The sequence below is a fragment of the Syngnathoides biaculeatus genome, chromosome 16 (assembly GCF_019802595.1).
Source record: "Syngnathoides biaculeatus isolate LvHL_M chromosome 16, ASM1980259v1, whole genome shotgun sequence".
NCBI lineage: Eukaryota > Metazoa > Chordata > Actinopteri > Syngnathiformes > Syngnathidae > Syngnathoides > Syngnathoides biaculeatus.
Genome location: NC_084655.1, coordinates 23871247 through 23889204, shown reverse-complemented (window position 1 = coordinate 23889204; position 17958 = coordinate 23871247). Strand labels below are relative to the sequence as shown.

The 17958-nt window shown below is 45.5% G+C and overlaps 1 protein-coding gene across 6 annotated transcripts in view; it reads right to left on the bottom strand.

Annotated features, from left to right (window-relative positions):
- Positions 1-2673: 2673 nt before the first annotated feature.
- Positions 2674-17958, bottom strand: part of LOC133514256 (mitochondrial import inner membrane translocase subunit TIM16-like) — a 92270-nt gene continuing 76985 nt past the window's right edge. The window contains exons 12-31 of one of the 6 annotated variants that reach the window (XM_061845793.1): positions 17384-17529; positions 17152-17250; positions 16955-17053; positions 16545-16716; positions 15823-15998; positions 15643-15751; positions 14858-14944; positions 14627-14769; positions 13570-13674; positions 13257-13342; positions 11294-11435; positions 11124-11213; positions 10942-11058; positions 10602-10737; positions 10434-10525; positions 9538-9624; positions 5680-5764; positions 4499-4635; positions 3744-3809; positions 2674-2857 (exon numbers count right to left, since the gene is read on the bottom strand). In XM_061845793.1, the coding sequence (XP_061701777.1) occupies positions 2756-2857; positions 3744-3809; positions 4499-4635; positions 5680-5764; positions 9538-9624; positions 10434-10525; positions 10602-10737; positions 10942-11058; positions 11124-11213; positions 11294-11435; positions 13257-13342; positions 13570-13674; positions 14627-14769; positions 14858-14944; positions 15643-15751; positions 15823-15998; positions 16545-16716; positions 16955-17053; positions 17152-17250; positions 17384-17529 (2276 nt within the window). In that variant the 3' untranslated portion in view covers positions 2674-2755. Of the gene's footprint in view, positions 2858-3743; positions 3810-4498; positions 4636-5679; positions 5765-6736; positions 6856-7522; positions 8607-9537; positions 9625-10433; positions 10526-10601; positions 10738-10829; positions 11059-11123; positions 11214-11293; positions 11436-13256; positions 13343-13569; positions 13675-14626; positions 14770-14857; positions 14945-15642; positions 15752-15822; positions 15999-16544; positions 16717-16954; positions 17054-17151; positions 17251-17383; positions 17530-17958 lie in introns of those variants that run through there. The other 5 variants (XM_061845788.1, XM_061845789.1, XM_061845790.1 and 2 more) reach the window with 5 other exon arrangements.

Genomic DNA, 17958 nt, shown 5'->3' with positions numbered 1-17958 from the left:
GGATGTATTTGGACGAGACATTTGCTTTTCTGGTGTTGAATTTGCTTCTCTTGTCGCGTAAGAGCCGCCCTGACTTCAGCTTCTCTGCTTGAGTCTTGAGGAGGTTGACGAGGAGGACGCGGTCGCAGATGTCGAATTCCGCAGAAGAAATGTTGGAAGCGCCGCTCGAGCGGACGACAAATTAGACGAGCGCAGGCAAGTGAGAACAGTTTCGAAGTGTTTTCATCTTCACTTGGGGGCAAGGAAGTGGATGCTTTATCCCGATTGGTCACCCGTGCTGAAAAGTCTCCTTGTGATGAATGCGCATGCGTTACAAACAGGGGAATTCTGGGTACGTACTGGGAAATCCCCCGGTCTCTTAGTTCCCCTTGTTCTACATAGAGGGAGCTAACATACATTATAAACTAATCTTAAAACAAAAGTTGATTTATGAAAAAAAAAAAAAAAAAAACGTACAGATAGATGTACGTTCGCTGTGTTCGTCTTTCCGAGACGTCCGCAGCCAACGCGAACACTCGGCGACAAGTTGTCGAACGCCGCATGTTGAAGCACGGCTGGGGATGTTTCAGACTGGCTGGAAGTTTGCAAAATATATGCACATGCGCATTAATAAGGAAACGTTTCAGCACCGGGAGCGATCAGACCGTCGCGCCGGGAAGACAAAAATAGACGTCTCCCTTTCCAATGAGGGGAAAAAGGTGTCATGATCTCATGTCTTCAAGATGTTCTCGTGGACATTTAAGACTCGAACGCTCTCCTACGGCTTGGATGAGAGAAAATACAGTGAATGTAAATCATTTGCGGCCGCTGCTTCGGCGAAAGGAGAATCTCGGCACTAGCGAGTCATCAGGAGCGGGCGCTAAGTAGGCTAGGTGTTGCCGTTTCCGTGGCAACAGCAAAAACCACAGATGTCGCGGCGGCTTTCCTCCTCCTCCTCTGTGGAAGTAGATTAGTGGCACCAGGATTTGAATTTGAAATGTAAAGTGATGACATTTTCAATTGTTGTATTTCAGTGTAACTTTTCAATGTTAACAATTTGCTGTCTAAAATTCACCATAAATTGTAGCAACTATTGAAAATGTCATCACTTCACATTTCAAATTCAAATCCCGGTGGCACTGATCTACTTCCATACTCCTCGTCCTTCTGGACGGGTTCTCCTCGGCGGGTTAAGCTGAGGACGGCCTCAGCTCGGCATCAGAGGTCCGGATGTCGTGACGCGGGTCCTCGCAGCATTTACAGGGCTTCCGAATCACTTAAGATCCAGCCGGGTCAGTTTAACCCTTCGGGTTCTGTCTGTATTAAAGTTGCACTTTTTGATCCCGTCGTAGGTCGCGGGCGGCTCGTACATCCTCTGCGTAAAGCTTCATTCATAGTCATGTATGTAAAAAAAAAAAATAAAAATACAGCAAATTTTATCCAATCAAAAAGCGGTACTTGCTCCGGAAATCAGTAACGAGTCCAGTGGGACTGAAATCGGTGTCAGTGACATTTGCAAAAAGGGGTGCCGTTGACTGGAGTGTTGGTGTTGCACAAAGGGTGAAGAGATAAGACCAAGGCCACTTCAGGCCTGTTTCAAGTTTTTTTGGGCTTTTTTTTTTTTTTCTTTTTCCACATTTAAAATCGAGATAGTCCCTTCACAAAAGGATTGTAACGCCGAGGTCAAGTTCTTTGTTTTTTGTGATGGAAGAATTTTGGGTTTCAGATCAAGAGATGAGACAAAAGTTTAGAATTTCAGCTTTTATTTTATGGTATTTACATCGGGATCTGTTGAACTCCTCAGGACTTTGTTTCAAGCCACCCACTTTTCAACGGAGCAAAATTATTGCAACATGTGACTTAACGGGTCTTTCTAGTTGCTCAGCTATTGTCTTAAATCTGGTTTCACTCACGAAAACTGCATTTGCTGTTCAGCAAACGAAGACCAGATAGTTGTCTACGGGAGGAAAGCGAACCAAATTGAAGGTCTTAAGACTGGGCAAGCCAGTAACCAGACCTTCAGCCAACACCCAATAGAGCATGCATTTTACCTTCAGAAGAGACTTGAGGGGGAAAAACCGCCCTCCAAAAATAAGGATTACAGTAGCTAACAAATTGTAAACATTATTCACTGACATGTTCTTTGAATAAGGTCTGTTGATGTTGTTTTGGTCACTTGAAAATTGGGTGGTTATAAAACACATCTCGATGTAAACGGTTCTCAACTTTGGTCTCAATCCTCTTTTGATCCTATGCCCAAATGTCTTCAGTTGACAACTAAAACAAAGAACTCGACCTTAGCGTTCCAATACTTTTGCACGGGACTGTATTCTGTCAGTATTTTCATTTTTCCAAGTGCCTTTTTTTTTTTTTTTTACTACACAAATATAGAAGTTAAACATTATATGGTGTTAAAGAAAGAGCAGATTTCACGAAAACTATATTTTTCCCGGTTTCGTGTTCTGTGGTCGAACATGCAATAATTGTAGTTGTTCACGTCTCCGATTGCTACGACATAGCAGAGTTCTCATGTTTTAGAGAAATTTTATTACGATGTTGATAAAAGTGTCAACGAAAAGAAGTGTTTAATAAAGTTGTGTTTGATATAAAAAAAGTTGTGTTTTCTGTCGGCCAAAAAAGTGTGGCTGTAGTCGGTCCACGCCGACAACGTCAAAAGACAAAAGTGGACGCATATCGAAAAGGTGACATTTATTGGGGTATAATTTACAGGCGAGGGGGAGAGGAGAGGACGCGGACGCGGACTCGCTTTCAAACTTCATGTTTCCGTGTTTTGCTGCGATTGCTGCTTTTGTTGTTGTTGTTGTTGTTGCGCTTCGATACAGAGTTCCTCATCTAGACGCTCTTTAGCCCGCACTACCTGCACACACAGGAGAAAGATCAGCGTGGCTGTGGGAGGCGGTCGAGTTTGGGTTCCATTTTGACGTCAGCAATCGCAGGTGTCAAACTCAAGGCCCGGGGGCCCGCCAAGGCAAATCATGTGTCAACTTAATCGATTCTTGTTAAAATCTATACCATGTCATATCATAAATCTTCTTCTTTTCCTTTAAGCTTTTTCCGTCCGGGGTCGCCTACTCTCCTACTAAAGCATACATTTCAAGCAAAAAATACATCAATTTCTTAAATTATTTTATATATAAAGTATTTTAACTATACATGTATTTCTACTATGCAGTTTATCATCACGAAAAGGTAAAAAAAAAAAAAAGCTTTAAAAAGCCCAATTTCTTCGGCTTGGAACGCATTATTTTTTCCCCCCATTCATTGTAATGGGAAACATCAATTTGGATTTCGAACAAATAACTTCTCAAACCGTTTTCTAGAACGGATTGTGGTCTGAACTCACTCTCTTGCCTCTGGACAAACCATGGAAGTCTCTCTCGAACCTGGTCTCCAAAATATTCAACTTTGAGCTCATTTCTAATCCTATCCATCCTGCTCACTCCGAGAGAGAACCTCAACATCTTTGTGTCATATCATAAATGATAACGAGATATAGCAATCATTTTTGTGTTACCGAACATCAACAATAACAAACACAAACCCCTTCCCCTTGATTTGTGATTCCACAACTAGTGCATAAACTTCATCTGTAAATATGATGAAGCGATTAAAGATTTCTATGATTTCATCCATAACGAAAAAAACAAATGCAAGGTGCCACGTTCACGTTTCAGAACCGACGTAACCATAGCAACAGAGAAACGGCCTCGGCCAAAAAAACAAAAAAACTCAAGTATACATACTTTTGACTGTAAGTAGAAGGAACCGCCCACGGACTTGTCGTTGACTTTGAAAAGATGTTCGTAGTTCTGGAATAGAATTAAAGCCATTACGTGTCAGTCATGGGGTAATTAAGGGGGGGGGGGGGGAAGAAATATTTTAAACTCATGTATTGCTTTTTTATGCAATTTCGAGAAAGTGCTTGGCTACGCTTGTGGGAAACGTCAGAATGTTCAAAAGTGAGACTTGACTTTGACTTCAGTCTTACTGCTTTTGCCTCACAGACAATTTCAAATCCAACACTGAGCATTTCACTGATTAAACCAAAAAAAAAAGCTTTATGACGCTTCAAAATGTTTGGAACAGAATATTGGCATGCATGTAGTTTCCTGCAGCAAAATATTTTTTGTCAAATCCAATTTGTCAACTTTGTGAGGAGTTGCTGCCTCCTTGAGTAAAAAATACAATCATCAAGTCTTTATAAATAATCTTTTTTTTTTTCCTCTTTGCGTTCTGCGCCGGCCGAAGACGCTAGCCTGGTCGCAACGCCCTTGCCGCCGTCACTGTCAGAAAAACCCACGCTCGGCATTGGGAGGAGGGTGAGCAGTAGCTAATTTACACCCAGCAAATGTCTGCAATTGGGAAATGTTTTTGTATGTTGAGCGAGAGTTTGATCCCAGAATAGATTCTTTCCCCCTCAATTATTTCCAATAGGACACGCAAACAAAATGGAGGTCACGCCACATGTCAGTCTCGTATCACTTTTCTTTATTTTTACCTTCTGGATTTCCTCCGGTTCAAGCTTGGAGATGTTGAGGATCTGCTGGGCCTCTTGTAAACTCATTCCGGAGAGGCTGGTAGCGGCGGCGGAATGCTGACCGGTGCCGCTTCGCGCCCGCGCCGCCGCCTGACTCGCTGCCGAGTTAATCAAAAAAGTTCGCGCTGAAGTTTGAGAAAAATGTCACGTCACAAATGAAATGACGAAATGCACAACGAAAGTGGTTGTGACATCTCCCACACATAAGAGGTTCAGGGTTTGAGCTCCTTGCGACTTTCAGCGGGCAGTCAACATTAGATAGTGCTGTTTTTTTTTTTTTCTTTTAGTGAGGATGAGGGGAATTTTTGTCATCAAGAAATTTCACGAACAGAAAAAGTTGATTGAGTTCGATTCATTACAACTGGGAGTCATCTCTGAATCAGCGGAAAAGAATAATAAAGTGACAGAAAATATTGACAAGAGGTCGAATGCCAAAGATGAATAGAGGAGGCCCAACGATGGAGCCCTGGGGGACACCTGTGGTAACTGGGGAATGACCTGAGCAGTAAAAGGTGACCATCATACCAATGCAAGAAAGTTTTGTGAGGATGGGGTGCGAGATTGCATTACAAAGATGTAACAAAGAATGATTGTGTGTTTTGGGCGGCTCGGGCGTATTAATGACATTTCAACTATTTAATTTGATGTATTTTAATTAAATTAGAAAGTCAAGGTATCACTTTGTACAGTACAATCCATGGAGAAGTCTTCTGCAGTACAACCTCTCGGTTCTCGACCACAATCCGTTTCCAGAAGGCGGTTCGAGAACCGATTAGTTCGAAAACCGAATCGATATTTCCCACGCCTGGGTACAGAGGCTGCGTTATACACAATACCAACGCGCGTCGGGCCGCGTGCGTTATGTTGTTATTTCCGGGTTTTGTCGCAGGCTTTTGAGTACCGATTTTCGTTCGAAAGCAGAAGCAAAAAAAAAATAAAATAAAAAAATCTCGAAATTTTCGTTCGAAAACCGATCTGTTCCAGAACTGAGTATTTACTGTACTTTAATCAGAAAACAAGGGTAACGGTTTGGCTAGAGTGCCGGTCCCGTGTGCAGGCGGTGTTGCAGAGTTGGAAATCCCGATTACGTTGGTTTCAGGACTTATCATATACAAAGTCAAAAGTTAATAAATGAAACATACCTGCGTATTCTTGCTGCAAGGCCCGAGCAAACGCCCGGCCCACCACCTGAACGCCCATCACGATGACTTGCGCTAAATACTTGGCCTGTGGGGGGAAGCCAACATTTAACACACGGACTACACAAAGTAGCGCAGTGACTGTCATTGTAGGAACATTACTCATTTAATGTTTTGAGAAGATTTTCCATCGACAATTATGAATTTTTCAGGCGCGCCGCATTTCGCTCACGGCTCCCCGATCAACTGGTTCTGTTACTTCTTCACCAGATGAGGATAAATCCGAGAAATCGTCGCTGGGCATAAATGTAATCGAGCGTTTCGGAACCCCCACGTAACACGTCACGTCTGCGCACGGAGGTCACGTGACTCGTGAAAATGGCACCTGAAAATTCGTAAAAATCTTCTCAAAGCACTATTAAATGAGAGAGGATTTAGCATCACTTTATCAAGAGAGAGTACGTAATACATAACCTATTGGATACATTATTACTCCAAACCACTGGAGTTTTCCTTTAAGGTTCAACTACTAGTAGACTCTTTCCCCTTTTTTGTGGGTCAACTCTGGCATGCAAGTAGCAGGACAAACACACATGACTAGTGAGGTGCTTATAAAATTCCGTTACTTGACATCTAATTCTTTACTGGTGTGCAGAAATACACAACGTTGAGGAGCTTTAATACTCAGCCACAGTGCACGTCGTACTTACACCATTTCGTTACATTTTCGTAGTAGTGAGGAAAAATGACCTTAAGATGAATCAAGTTATCAAATGACATTGAACAAAACGCTTTCCCACCTTTGCACAGAGACAAAATGAAGCCCAACTTTTGGTCAACTGCTTTTAAATGTCAAAACCGTGGGAAAACTTGAGATATTACCAAACGTATTACCGGAATAAACACATATTTACCGCGCCGTTTGATAATAATGAGGGTTTCTATTACGTGTAAGGTTATCATTTCGTAACTACAACAAACGTGAAGGTCGGACAACGGTGGCAATCGCAAAAATAGTTTACATAAAGGACGCGGTGGGGAGAAAAATGCTTTTTCTTACCATACGGACGTCGCAATAATGTTGTCGGGAGGAGGAAGAGCGAGGACTCGTTTTTACATGCGGCGAGGAAGAACATTGAAGGTGACGCGGAAGTGTCAAGGTTCACCCAAGCATTTTAGCATGCTGACACCTGCGGGCGGGGAGGAGCAACTGCAGCCGGGCTTTTCCCCTGCGCGACAAGTTTTCATATTTTTGTCGGTGTGTGCCAAATTAGTCGTCACACGCCTTTAACTGCTATTAATTAAAATGTTCACAATGACATTGATTGATTGCAATTTGTATTTGTTTCTCTGGGCACTTCAGTTTCATCCCACATGCCAAAAATATGCAGTACAAACGAGGCCTCGAAATTGCTCATAGGTGTGATTGTGAGTGCGACCAGTCGTTTGTCTCTATGTGCCCTGCGATTGGCTGGCAACCGGTTCAGGGCGTCCCCGCCACCTGCCCAACGATACTTGGGAGAGGCTCCATTGCTCCCGTGACCCTTGTGAGGATATTAAAAAGCGCAATTCTAAAATAAAATTTTGAAAAAAATCATAGGATGAAGTCTCGTGTATGTGATTTATTTCGATTTTTCAAAAATTCTTAGCACAAATCGAGCTTTTGAACGTGTTTGACACTCATATATGTATGTGGATAGAAATATAGATAGAGAGGGGGGTGGATGGATGGAAAGAGAGACAGAGAGATAGATAGATCGATCGATCGATATGCAAATTGTATATCTCCTCAAGAGAACTAGAAAAATGTTTTTTTTTTCCGGCAATATAATACAAAAACAAACAATTAGAATCAAAGTCAAATTTAATGTTAAGACATTGTTGGAAAAATAACAAACATCCACCTTATGAGCATAAAACATCACCCACGGCGTTAAAAAAAAAATTATCCCAGTAATATCCAGAAAATTACAAAGTATGGCAGCATCTGAGTAGAAGAACAAGTGAATGCGTACATATTACAGTACGGTGCAGTACGCGTGCTTGGCGTTGGCGTTCGTCCAGTCGAGGCTGTAAACAATTTCTGTCCAGTTTTTTTTTTTTTTTTGGAAGTGACATACTTTGCGTCATGGCTTCATTGTACATTTGGACTAATACTTTAAATGTGATTTAAGAGACATTAGAAAGTTAGAAATACAAACAATGAAATGTTCACAAAATGAACATTTGAAGGAAGTGCTATTTAAAAATGTAAAAAAAAAAAAAAAAAGAAAATCCTTTAAAAGAAAACCCAAACGACCGTATAAGAACATCCCTGCGTGTAGAAAATATTCAAATACAAATGTTAGAAATACAGTAGCAATAGAAGAATAACCAGAATAATTAGTACAAGAAATAATGAAAAAAAAAACAGTCTATGGCCAAATATGAAGACTGGTAACCCTGTGATGTCCTGACTATGATTATACTTAGATTTTATATAGCATGACTGACTCGTATTTCATCAAAGATACACTCAACATTTCCCAAACAACAACAACAACTAGAAGATGCTCATCTTTTTTTTGGTTTTGATTTTTTAATACGTGCACTAACGAGGGACCATCACGCAAACTGCAAGCACATTTTTAAATGAATGCCATTTTTTAAGATTTTCTGAGCTTCTTTTCGAGGCAGATTTCAATCTTTTGTACCAAAGTGAAAGAAAAACAAAAGCCGGATGAATTCCTGATCGCTTTTGGGACATGTTTAAAACTCCCGGCTCACAATTATTAACCTGACATATGCATATTTTTAAAAAATGAGACACTTCAAAAGATAGCCACAAAAAAAAAAAAAATTGTCGGAGTGACGCCAGCAGGCGGGGGAGTGCATTTCAGTGGAAGCGTGCGGGTGTCCTTTTTCCTCGCTCGGAGTGTTTTTCAATCATCCTGCGAAGTCCAAGAGAGAAGAAAATACATCGTTCAAAACATGAATCACAATAATATTCTCTTCCAGCCCACCAAAATGACAACAGCACAAATGTTGATTTATTTGTATTTTTTTTTTTTTTAAAGAAAACTCTCCCTCTGTAGTATTGCACTTGATAAAAACATACAGTAACTAGCCTGAAAATTGGCATGTCACGTCATTATCCAAGCCGCTTATCCTCACAAGGGTTGCGGGAAAGCTGGAGCCTATCCCAGCTAGCTTCGGGCGAAAGGCGGACTACACCCCGAACTGGTCGCCAGCCAGTCGCAGGGCAGATATCGACGCCATCACTCGGCGGGAATCGATCCCACGTTGCCCGCGCCCATGGCGGGCGTGTGTACCACTACGCCATCAGTGACGCTCCCAGAAAATGATATCGAATATAAAAAAATATGGACACTGTTCTCAGCTCCCCAGTAAGATGCAATAGTAATAGTCATTCTTCGCAGAGGATCAAGAATGTATGCGTGTGATCAGTGCAATAATATATCACTAAATGTGTGGCTTCACTGTTTTTGTTTTTTATTTGTGATGCCCATGCTATTTTAACAAAATAGTGTATGAATACTACTACCAATAATATATAATATATATATATATATAAAATAATAATATGAATACTGTGTGTATGTATTCTACACAAGAACAAATGTTTTGAGAAGTTATGCTTTTTAATCGCATTATTTTGAATGTCTACGACCCATATTTTGACACGACTTCAACACTTCCCCCATGTTTACCTTCCCGCAGATATGCAGCGGAAACGTTCTTGAAAATGACCCGAAATGTTGCATTATTTTTGCAAGCCTTTCGAAATTGTGCATACGCGATTTTGTAGCAAGCTTTTGAGGATGAAGGGTCCACTTTGCCCCCCAAAAAGGCTTCACTCACCCACTCCTCCTCGTCGACGCCCTGGAAGGATTCTTGGGGCAACGGGTCGTCCATGTTTCCCAGCTTGGCAACCATGGCGACCAGAAGCTGCGGCACAGTGGGCGTCAAATTATGCGGCACATACGGGGCCACCTCCACTTACCGTAATTTCCGGCCTATAAGCCGCGACTTTTTTTCCCACACGCTTTCAACCCTGCGGTTTATGCGGTGATGCGGTCAATTTGTGTATTTTTTTCTAACGGCCGCAAGGGGGAACTCGAGCGGGAAAGGTAAGCGTGAGACCGGTGGAATATATGTGCCGAGGAAGTGACTTTTACCAGTCTGGCCCTGTTAGCGCTGCGCTAGTGTTAGTGCTGTGCTAGCGTGTTGCTGCTGTGTTTCTGCCATGTCCCAGTGAATTTTACAGGTATGTTTTTTTTTTTAACCAGCCCTGTTAGCGCCGCGCTAGCGTTAGCGCCACGCTAGCGTGTTGCTGCTTTGTTACTGCTGTGTCTCAGTGATTTTTACCGGTATGTTTTTTTTAACCTGCCCTGTTAGCGCTGCACTAGCGTTAGCGTGTTGCTGCTGTGTTACTGCCGTATCTCAGTGATTTTTTTTTTTTTTTCTCAACCGGCCCTGTTAAGTGCTGTGCTAACGTGTTGCTGATTTTTTTGTTGTTGCTATGTTAAGCTAAGCTAAGGTATTAAAACTTTGAAAACTCTTTCTGCGTACCGTCTTTCTTTCGTTTCAATGCGGGCACTTGCGGCTTTTACCCAGGTGCGGCTTATGTCTGTACCAAAATGTTATTTCCTTTCCAAATCAGGTGCGCTCTGTACTACTGTAATTACGGTAATTTTTGATTTATGTGTTGAAAGCAAACTTGTACTTCCTTCGCGAAAGTGTGACGCCGTCCTCACCTCCTCTTTCTTCTGCTCGTCGGTCTTCTCCTCCAGGTAGAAAGACGAAGGCATGTACTTCCTCGCCGGGGCCTCCTTGGGGGCTTGGCTAACTGACGACACATCAGCAAGACGTCATTCGTCTTGACAGCGAGCGCGAGAGATCCCCGCGCGAGCGGCCCGGCGTACCTGGCGTCATGTCGGCGGGCCTCAAGCTGACCTTCCTGTGCCGAGCGTCGGCGTTGTCGAGCCAGGCAGAAGCGCTGAGCGCCGCCTCCCAGCACGCCGACGTGTCCGGATACAAGTCGTCCTGGAAAAACTCTTTCTGCAAGGGAGGACGGCGAAGAAAGCGCCTCAATTCACTTCCGCGTAGTAACAAAATGGTGGCGAAGCGCAACATGAAGCTCCTCAACTCACTTCAGACATTGTTCTACGACGCCACCTTAGTGCAACCGTGGCTCCCGCTTGACATCCCAGCGTTACAGAAAATGAAGGAAGGGAAGGAACGCCAGTCCTTCGGTTGGCTCACCTTGACTCGCGGGACCTTGAAGACCACCGGCTCCACGGCGGTCCTGGTGAGCATCAGGGCCGCCGCTATCTCCACCTCGCGCACGTTGCACTCGCTCTTGGGAAGGAAGGCCAAGCCCTGCGGAACGGATCGGTTGGAAACGCTCCGGACCAGGACGGCGTCCTAAACATTGGAGCGGGTACCTTGTGTGGCTCCAGAGTGTTAAAACTGCTGCACTCCACAAAGTAGGGCTCCTCAGGCACGACCTCGTAGATGTGCACCCGCGTGTCCCCCTTCAAGACCGACACAAGCCTTTGACGCCTTCAGTCACATTCCCGTGAGCCCGACCGACCCCCGCGAAAGCCGTCCTTGCCTTCCCGGTGAGGAGGACCACGCCGGTGTCCGGGTCGTAGAACGGGATCAGCGTGGAGGGGGAGACGTCCACGGAGACGCCGGCCACCACCCCGGACGAAAGGGAGGCGGCGGAGTACAAGTAGAGGCCTCGCTCGCTGCGGCTGCACGGCGACGTGCGAAGGAAAGGCCGGAGATTATTATGAAGGACTTTGCGATTGGTTCTTTGCAAATATTTGGGTCTCACAAGCGCCTGCCCGCGCATCAATTGACCCCTCCGCACAGGGCACTTAACCGCGCCCCCTGAAGTGACGTCACGCCACGTGCGCTGACGCAAGACAAACAATTTGTCAAAATGGCAAATACAATACAATACATTCTGAACTGAGACAGACTCCATGCTTCTGATTTCATTCAATCGTTCACACGTAGCGGTGTTATGCTAGCGGAGAACGTCTCATTCATTTATACGAGACGTGTATTGAAAATCAAATTTAGGGCATATCTTCGCGCAAACACAGTCTGGTTAAGCTTCTGGCCGCGAGCCAGCAAGAAATCGACACGTTTGTGCTGTCCGATCGTCGCTAAATATCGTTCAACAAAGAATAAGTGTGTCAATCGTTCACACGTAGCAATGTTATGCTAGCGGAGAACGTCTCATTCATTTATACGAGACGTGTATTAAAAATCAAATTTAGGGCATATCTTCGTGCAAACACAGTCTGGTTAAGCTTCGGTCGGGAGCCGGCAAGAAATCGATACGTTTGTGCAGTCCGATCATCGCTAAATGTCGCTCAACAAAGAATAAGTGTGTCAATCGTTCACACGCAGCGGTGTTATGCTAGCGAAGAACTTCGAATTCATTTATACGAGACTTGTATTAAAAATCAAATTTAGGGCATACCTTCGTGCAAACATATCTGTTGCAGTTGATATTAGATGGATTTAGTTGATGATGCGGTCTTCCACAAAGTTTGAGCCATCGAAGGCATTTTTCGTACCGGGTCTTCGGTTTTGGAAAGGGTACGAATGGAACTCCACCAACTGGCCTTTCAGGATACCTGTCGTCACTATTACAAAGTCCGTGACTACACCTCTTAACCATATTTTTTGTTAAATAACCCAAATACGCGATAAAACGCTAACTAAACCTATACTGGACCGCGCAATGTTGTCTGAGAAAATGGCGGGAGCAAAAACGGGCTTTGGTCGATGCAGATCTCTGGCCTCTGATTGGTCAGTGACGCGGATTGCGCAATATCCACGGAGGGGTCAATTGTCAAATGGAACAAGCCGTTCAATCTTTTGTCAAAATGCCAAATACAGTTCATGTTCATCCATCCATCCATTTTCTTAGCCGCTTATCCTCACGAGCGCTGGAGCCTATCCCAGCTGTCAACGGGCAGCAGGCGGGGTACACCCTGAACCCGTCGCCAGCCAATTGCAGGGTCCATCGAGACAAACAGCCGCACTCGCAATCACACCTACAGGCAATTTATTGTGTCCAATTAATGTTGCATGTTTTGGGATGTGGAAGGAAACCGGAGTGCTCACCCGGAGGAAACCCGCGCAGGCACGGACGGGGAGAACATGCAAAGGCGGGTCCGGGATCGAACCCGGGACCTCAGAACTGTAAGGCCAATGCTTTTCCAGTTGACCCACCGTTCCCCCTCTCTCTCTCTTTTAATATATAATATATTTAAAGTCACCTTTTGGCATTTACATCCCATAGCAAGCAAAACACTTTCGTCACGGGTGTTAAAGCAGATGAAAAAAAAAAAAACAAAAAACAGGCACTCACAATGAATTAAACCTAACAACCACCACTAGATGGCGCCAAAGCCATTTAAATTTTATTGCTTTGGCCTGAACTAAAAAACAGCAGAGACGAGAGAGTTCCAGCAAATAACAGGAGGACAAGTTGTGACAAATCTCAAAAATATGTCAACAAAATAAAACGGGCCGGTATTTGCGGCCGGGCGTACCTGTCGAATCCGGACACCAGCAGGTAGTCGCCGTCGCACACCCACACCACGCGGGCGCCTCGGTGCCCATCGGGGCCTGGACCCTCCTAAAACGTTGGACACGTATTGTGGCGACTTCAGGAAACAACTGCAGTATTTGCTTGCGAGTGAATCAAAAGTTTAGCTTTTTTTGTGCGTATACTTCAAGAATGTGAACATTTTCTTGCTTCAGTGTTGTTTATTCGAGCTACGCGGACTCACGTGGGGATAGACAAACGAAAGAAAAACAAAAACAAAACACGCACCGCGTGTGACAGAATTGACAAGCGCTAACCTGCAGAGGCGCGGCGGACTTGCGCGGGTCGTACACGCGGACTTTGCCGTCTTTGCAAACCGTCGCCAGCAGCTTGCCGTCCGGGCTCCAAGCCATGGCGAAAACCTGGACGAGAACCACACGAGAGCGCCCACGTCAAAAAAAAGGAACTCGGCTTTATCGGATCCTTTGAAGCGCCGCTCTCAAACCCGCGGCCTGGGGGCCTTATCTGGCCCGCCCCGTCTGTTTACATGGCCCGCAAGAGAAAATCATGCGCAAGAAGTCCTATGATTCTTGTTAAAAATCAGGAGAAAAAAATACAAATGATCACATTTAGTAAATATTGTGAGAAAAAATCTGGAACAAAATTTAAAACTGTCACATATAAGCATTTTTTTGAGGGGGGGGTACCAAGCTCCCTTTTTACAGTAACCTGTAAACAATTATCCTTACGTTCCAATTTCAAATGTTTCTTCTTTCAATGGCGGAAAAGCGTTGGCCTCACAGTTCTGAGGACCCGGGTTCGATCCCGGCCCCGCCTTTCCTCCCGCATCCCAAAAACACTGGACACTCTAAATTGCCCCTAGGTGTGATTGTGAGTGCGGCTGTTTGTCTCCATGTGCCCTGCGATTGGCCGGCGACCATTTCAGGGTGTACCCCGCCTCCTGCCCGTTGACAGCTGGGATGGGCTCCGGCACTCCCCGAGACCCTTGTGAGGATAAGCGGCAAAGAAAATGGATGGATGGATGTTCGTTCGACTTACTGTGTTCATGTGAGGATTTTACAATCATAATCATAAAGGCTGTAATGAAAATGTGGTCCTCGACAAAAAGGACTGGATCACCAAACGAGTCCAAGAAACAAGGAACGAAGCCCAACCACACCCGATCAAAGCAGACATATAATATAATAGAAATATAGAAATATTCTGTACGTATAAAAAAACAAACAAACAAAAACAAAAAAAACATCCATCACGGCTTTGTCAGGAATTGTAAAAAAAAAGTGGCCCCCGAACACACGTAAGGACCGGAAGTAAGTCAAGTTTGCATTCTGTCGGATTGCCTCGCGGACCCACCTGATCCTGGTGTCCGGTGAGAAGCCGGACCTGCTCCCCATCTCGCAGGTTCCACAGTCGGACGGTGAGGTCGTAAGACGACGAGGCCAGCAGATCGCTGGCCAAAGGGTGGAACTTGATGGAGTAAATTTTCTCGGTGTGGCCTACGCGGGGGGGGGGGGGGTGTCACAGTAACGCTGCCGTCGCTGAGCTTTCTGCACATTTTGCCCTGTTATTGTTCTCGGTTCCCACCTTGCAGGACGAGTTCGGGCTCGGTCAAGGTCTCCTTGAGGCCGTCCTCGGGCACCCGCCACACTCGGATCTTTGCGTCCTCACCGGCTGGACACGAAAGAGACGCACGTTGCCGTGTCAGCAGGGCGAATTCGAACATAAGCCCCGCCTCCAGTCACAGTCAGCAAAGGCCATTACGTCAGGCGGGGGGGAGGGATTAGTCTGGGTTGTTAGAGGAAGCTGCAGGACACCACCACCACCTACGTCGCCGCCTTCTCGATCGATTTTGCAGCATAATTAAAGGGGTCATCTGGGCCTTTAGGTCCATTTGTTCAAGCAGACACGCTTCCTTGTTCTGGAAAGGAAAGTAAAAAGCCCCAGCCAATAGCAGCTGTAGCGACACCTCTGGCTTGGAGAAGAACTGCAGCACATTTTCCAAACTGCGTCTTGCGCTGGAGTTTAAAGGCAAACTATGGTGTGAGCACGCTCGCTGCACATGAGAGTATAAAAAAGCCTTTAGACTTCCATCGCGACTGTTTCTCTACACTCTGGATTGCCAGTTCTGCCCCCCGCTGGTCAGTCTTGGTACTATAACAGACGTCTGGTTTCAGTGAGGAGACGCGACCGTCGGCGGAGTTATGCTTAGCTGCTGTTTCAGTCATCTTGATGTGAAGTAACATTGGGAAAGTGAGAGGAGGAGCTTTATTTATTCAGGCCAGAGCCATGTCTAATAACGAAAAGCGGCACCTTGTAGCATCGTGGTAATGAGAAACCTTTTTGGGTGGGTTGGAATCGCCGTCACTCACCCACAGCGAGTCGTTGCGTGTCAAAGGGGTCCCAACAAAGGTCCGCCACACTGACGGAGTTCTGGATGGTGGGCAGAGCCGCGTCCGGCAGCTTTCCGGGCCGGGAGCGCTGGCGGAGCAGCCGGTTCCTTTAAAATTCACACCTCGCGCACCGTTTCATCGGTTCCGCGGCCGGCGTACCTGAAAGACGGCAATCTGGCCGCCGGATATGGCGAGGGGCACGGCGGCGTGCCGGCGGTTGACGCAGAAGCCGTCGCACTCGCCCGGCGTGGTCAGGTTCAGGTCGCGCACGTTGGTGATGTGCGTGTCGCGGTGCAGCACCGCGCCTTGGATGTGGCGGAACTTGGAGCTCGGTCCTGGGGGGGGGGGGGTCACACGTCAGTACCGAGTTATGACAGGAAAAGTCCACATGAGACAAACGCGTGACGCAGATAAAATGGCTTTATGGGGAAAAAAATTATTAAACATGCTGTGATGGCGCTAAAGTGATACAAGTATTGCTTTAGTGACATCATGTGGCTTATTTTAGGGCCAAAATATTTATATTTTTGTAAGCTCCTGGAATATTTGCCATGAAAAATAAACGTACCCAAACACGCATATTTGAAATACACAATTTATACCAGTGTAAATGTGTAAAAACAAAAAACGTAAAATAATAAACGCAAATGCATTGTGCCTAGCTTAAACGTGAAACATAACTGAATTGTTAAAAAAAAAAAAAAAAAAAAGTTTATGCACAGTTTGAAGTTTTGGTTCAGTGAATGTGTTTCTCCGACCGCTAGAGGGCGGTGTTACGCCGTTTTGGTAAACCCTTGGCAAATCCAGTTCACAGTAGTTAATTGTCCCTGAAACTACAATGTGTGTGTGTGTGTGGGGGGGGGGGGGGGGGGCGTTCACACCGAGCAAGTTCTGGAAGGCTTTGCCCGCCTGGCCGGGACTCGGCGATGGGAGGAAGCCCGAGGAGAGGCCCGACGTGGTGGAGGGGGAGCGGGAAGCGGCGGCGCTGCTGCTGCTGGTGCTGGGCGTGCTCAGAGGACTGCTGGAGGCGGAACCAGCTCGCGGCGCCTCCTGCTGCAAAGAGCCAAAAGCTTAGCGCACTTCCAAAGGGCTGCGCAAAAGTGGCGGCCCCCGCTTTTGGAATTCACTCACACACAAAAAATTTTTAGCGCTGAGCGACCAATCAGAGGACAGAAAAACACCGATGTCACCTCGGATTTGGTCAAAGAAAAAGCATAGTTTGGATTCCAATTTCTGAAGGCCATCAGAAGGTGAGGGGCAAAAACATGAAAAACTAAAATAAAATTCCCACCTTGCTGTCCCCGTGATCCTTCCTTGCCGGCGTCGGATTGGCCGCTGGCGCCTTGGCGGCTTTGGGCCGCTTGTCCGGGTGGACGCTGACTCTTTGCACCTGAGCAAAAATCACACCGATCATTTGACGACTCGGCTACTGAAATCTTTTGATCAGTAATTGTCTTTTTTTTATGGATCCATGGAAATGTCCACGACCTGCTTGTCCCCCCCTCGCCACCACTCATCGGCAGACATGGCCGGACTCGCGCCCGCCGTGTCCGGGTAAAGGTCCGCGTGGAAGTCATGGCCGGAATTCTGATGGGGGGGTGGGAAAAAAAAAAAAATAAAAATCAAAAAACACGCACGCACCTCGGCATGTATAAATGACGTGATGGTTTTTTTGGGGCGCGCGTCACATGACGTCAGCGTGTACAAAAAGTGGAAAAACCTTGCGAGGGACTTGATAGCGGATGGGCACGATGCAGTTGTCCGTCAGTTGGAGAACGCGCATCACTTCGCAAGACATCACGTCCAGCGCCAGCTTGGGCACGGCGGCGACGCCGCGCGTCGGCATGTCGCTCAGACAATGGCTCACTGGGGTCAGGGGTCGGGGGTCCGGTGGGAGAAAAAGCAAATTATTACACAAATGTCAGCCAGGTCGCTAAGACTATCAAACACCCAGGAGGAGATTTTGGATAGTTACCGCACCGCAATATAGTACACATAACATACACTATATTACGTATTAAGAAGTATGTACTATTCTCATGAAAAATCATTTGGGGGAAAAATGCAGTTGTACAATAAAAAGTACAGTAAATAAGTGTATTTCTTAACAGTTATTTATAATATATGATAGAATTATTTGTTATACACGTGCAATTTCAACGGTGAGTACTTATGAAAATATAACAGCAGTTTTCTGATGAAAGGTTCAGCCAATAGCTCATTATTTTTTTTTTTTCAATAATCATAACATTCCCGTGTAGTTAAAACAACAACATACTACACATCGTTTTTATT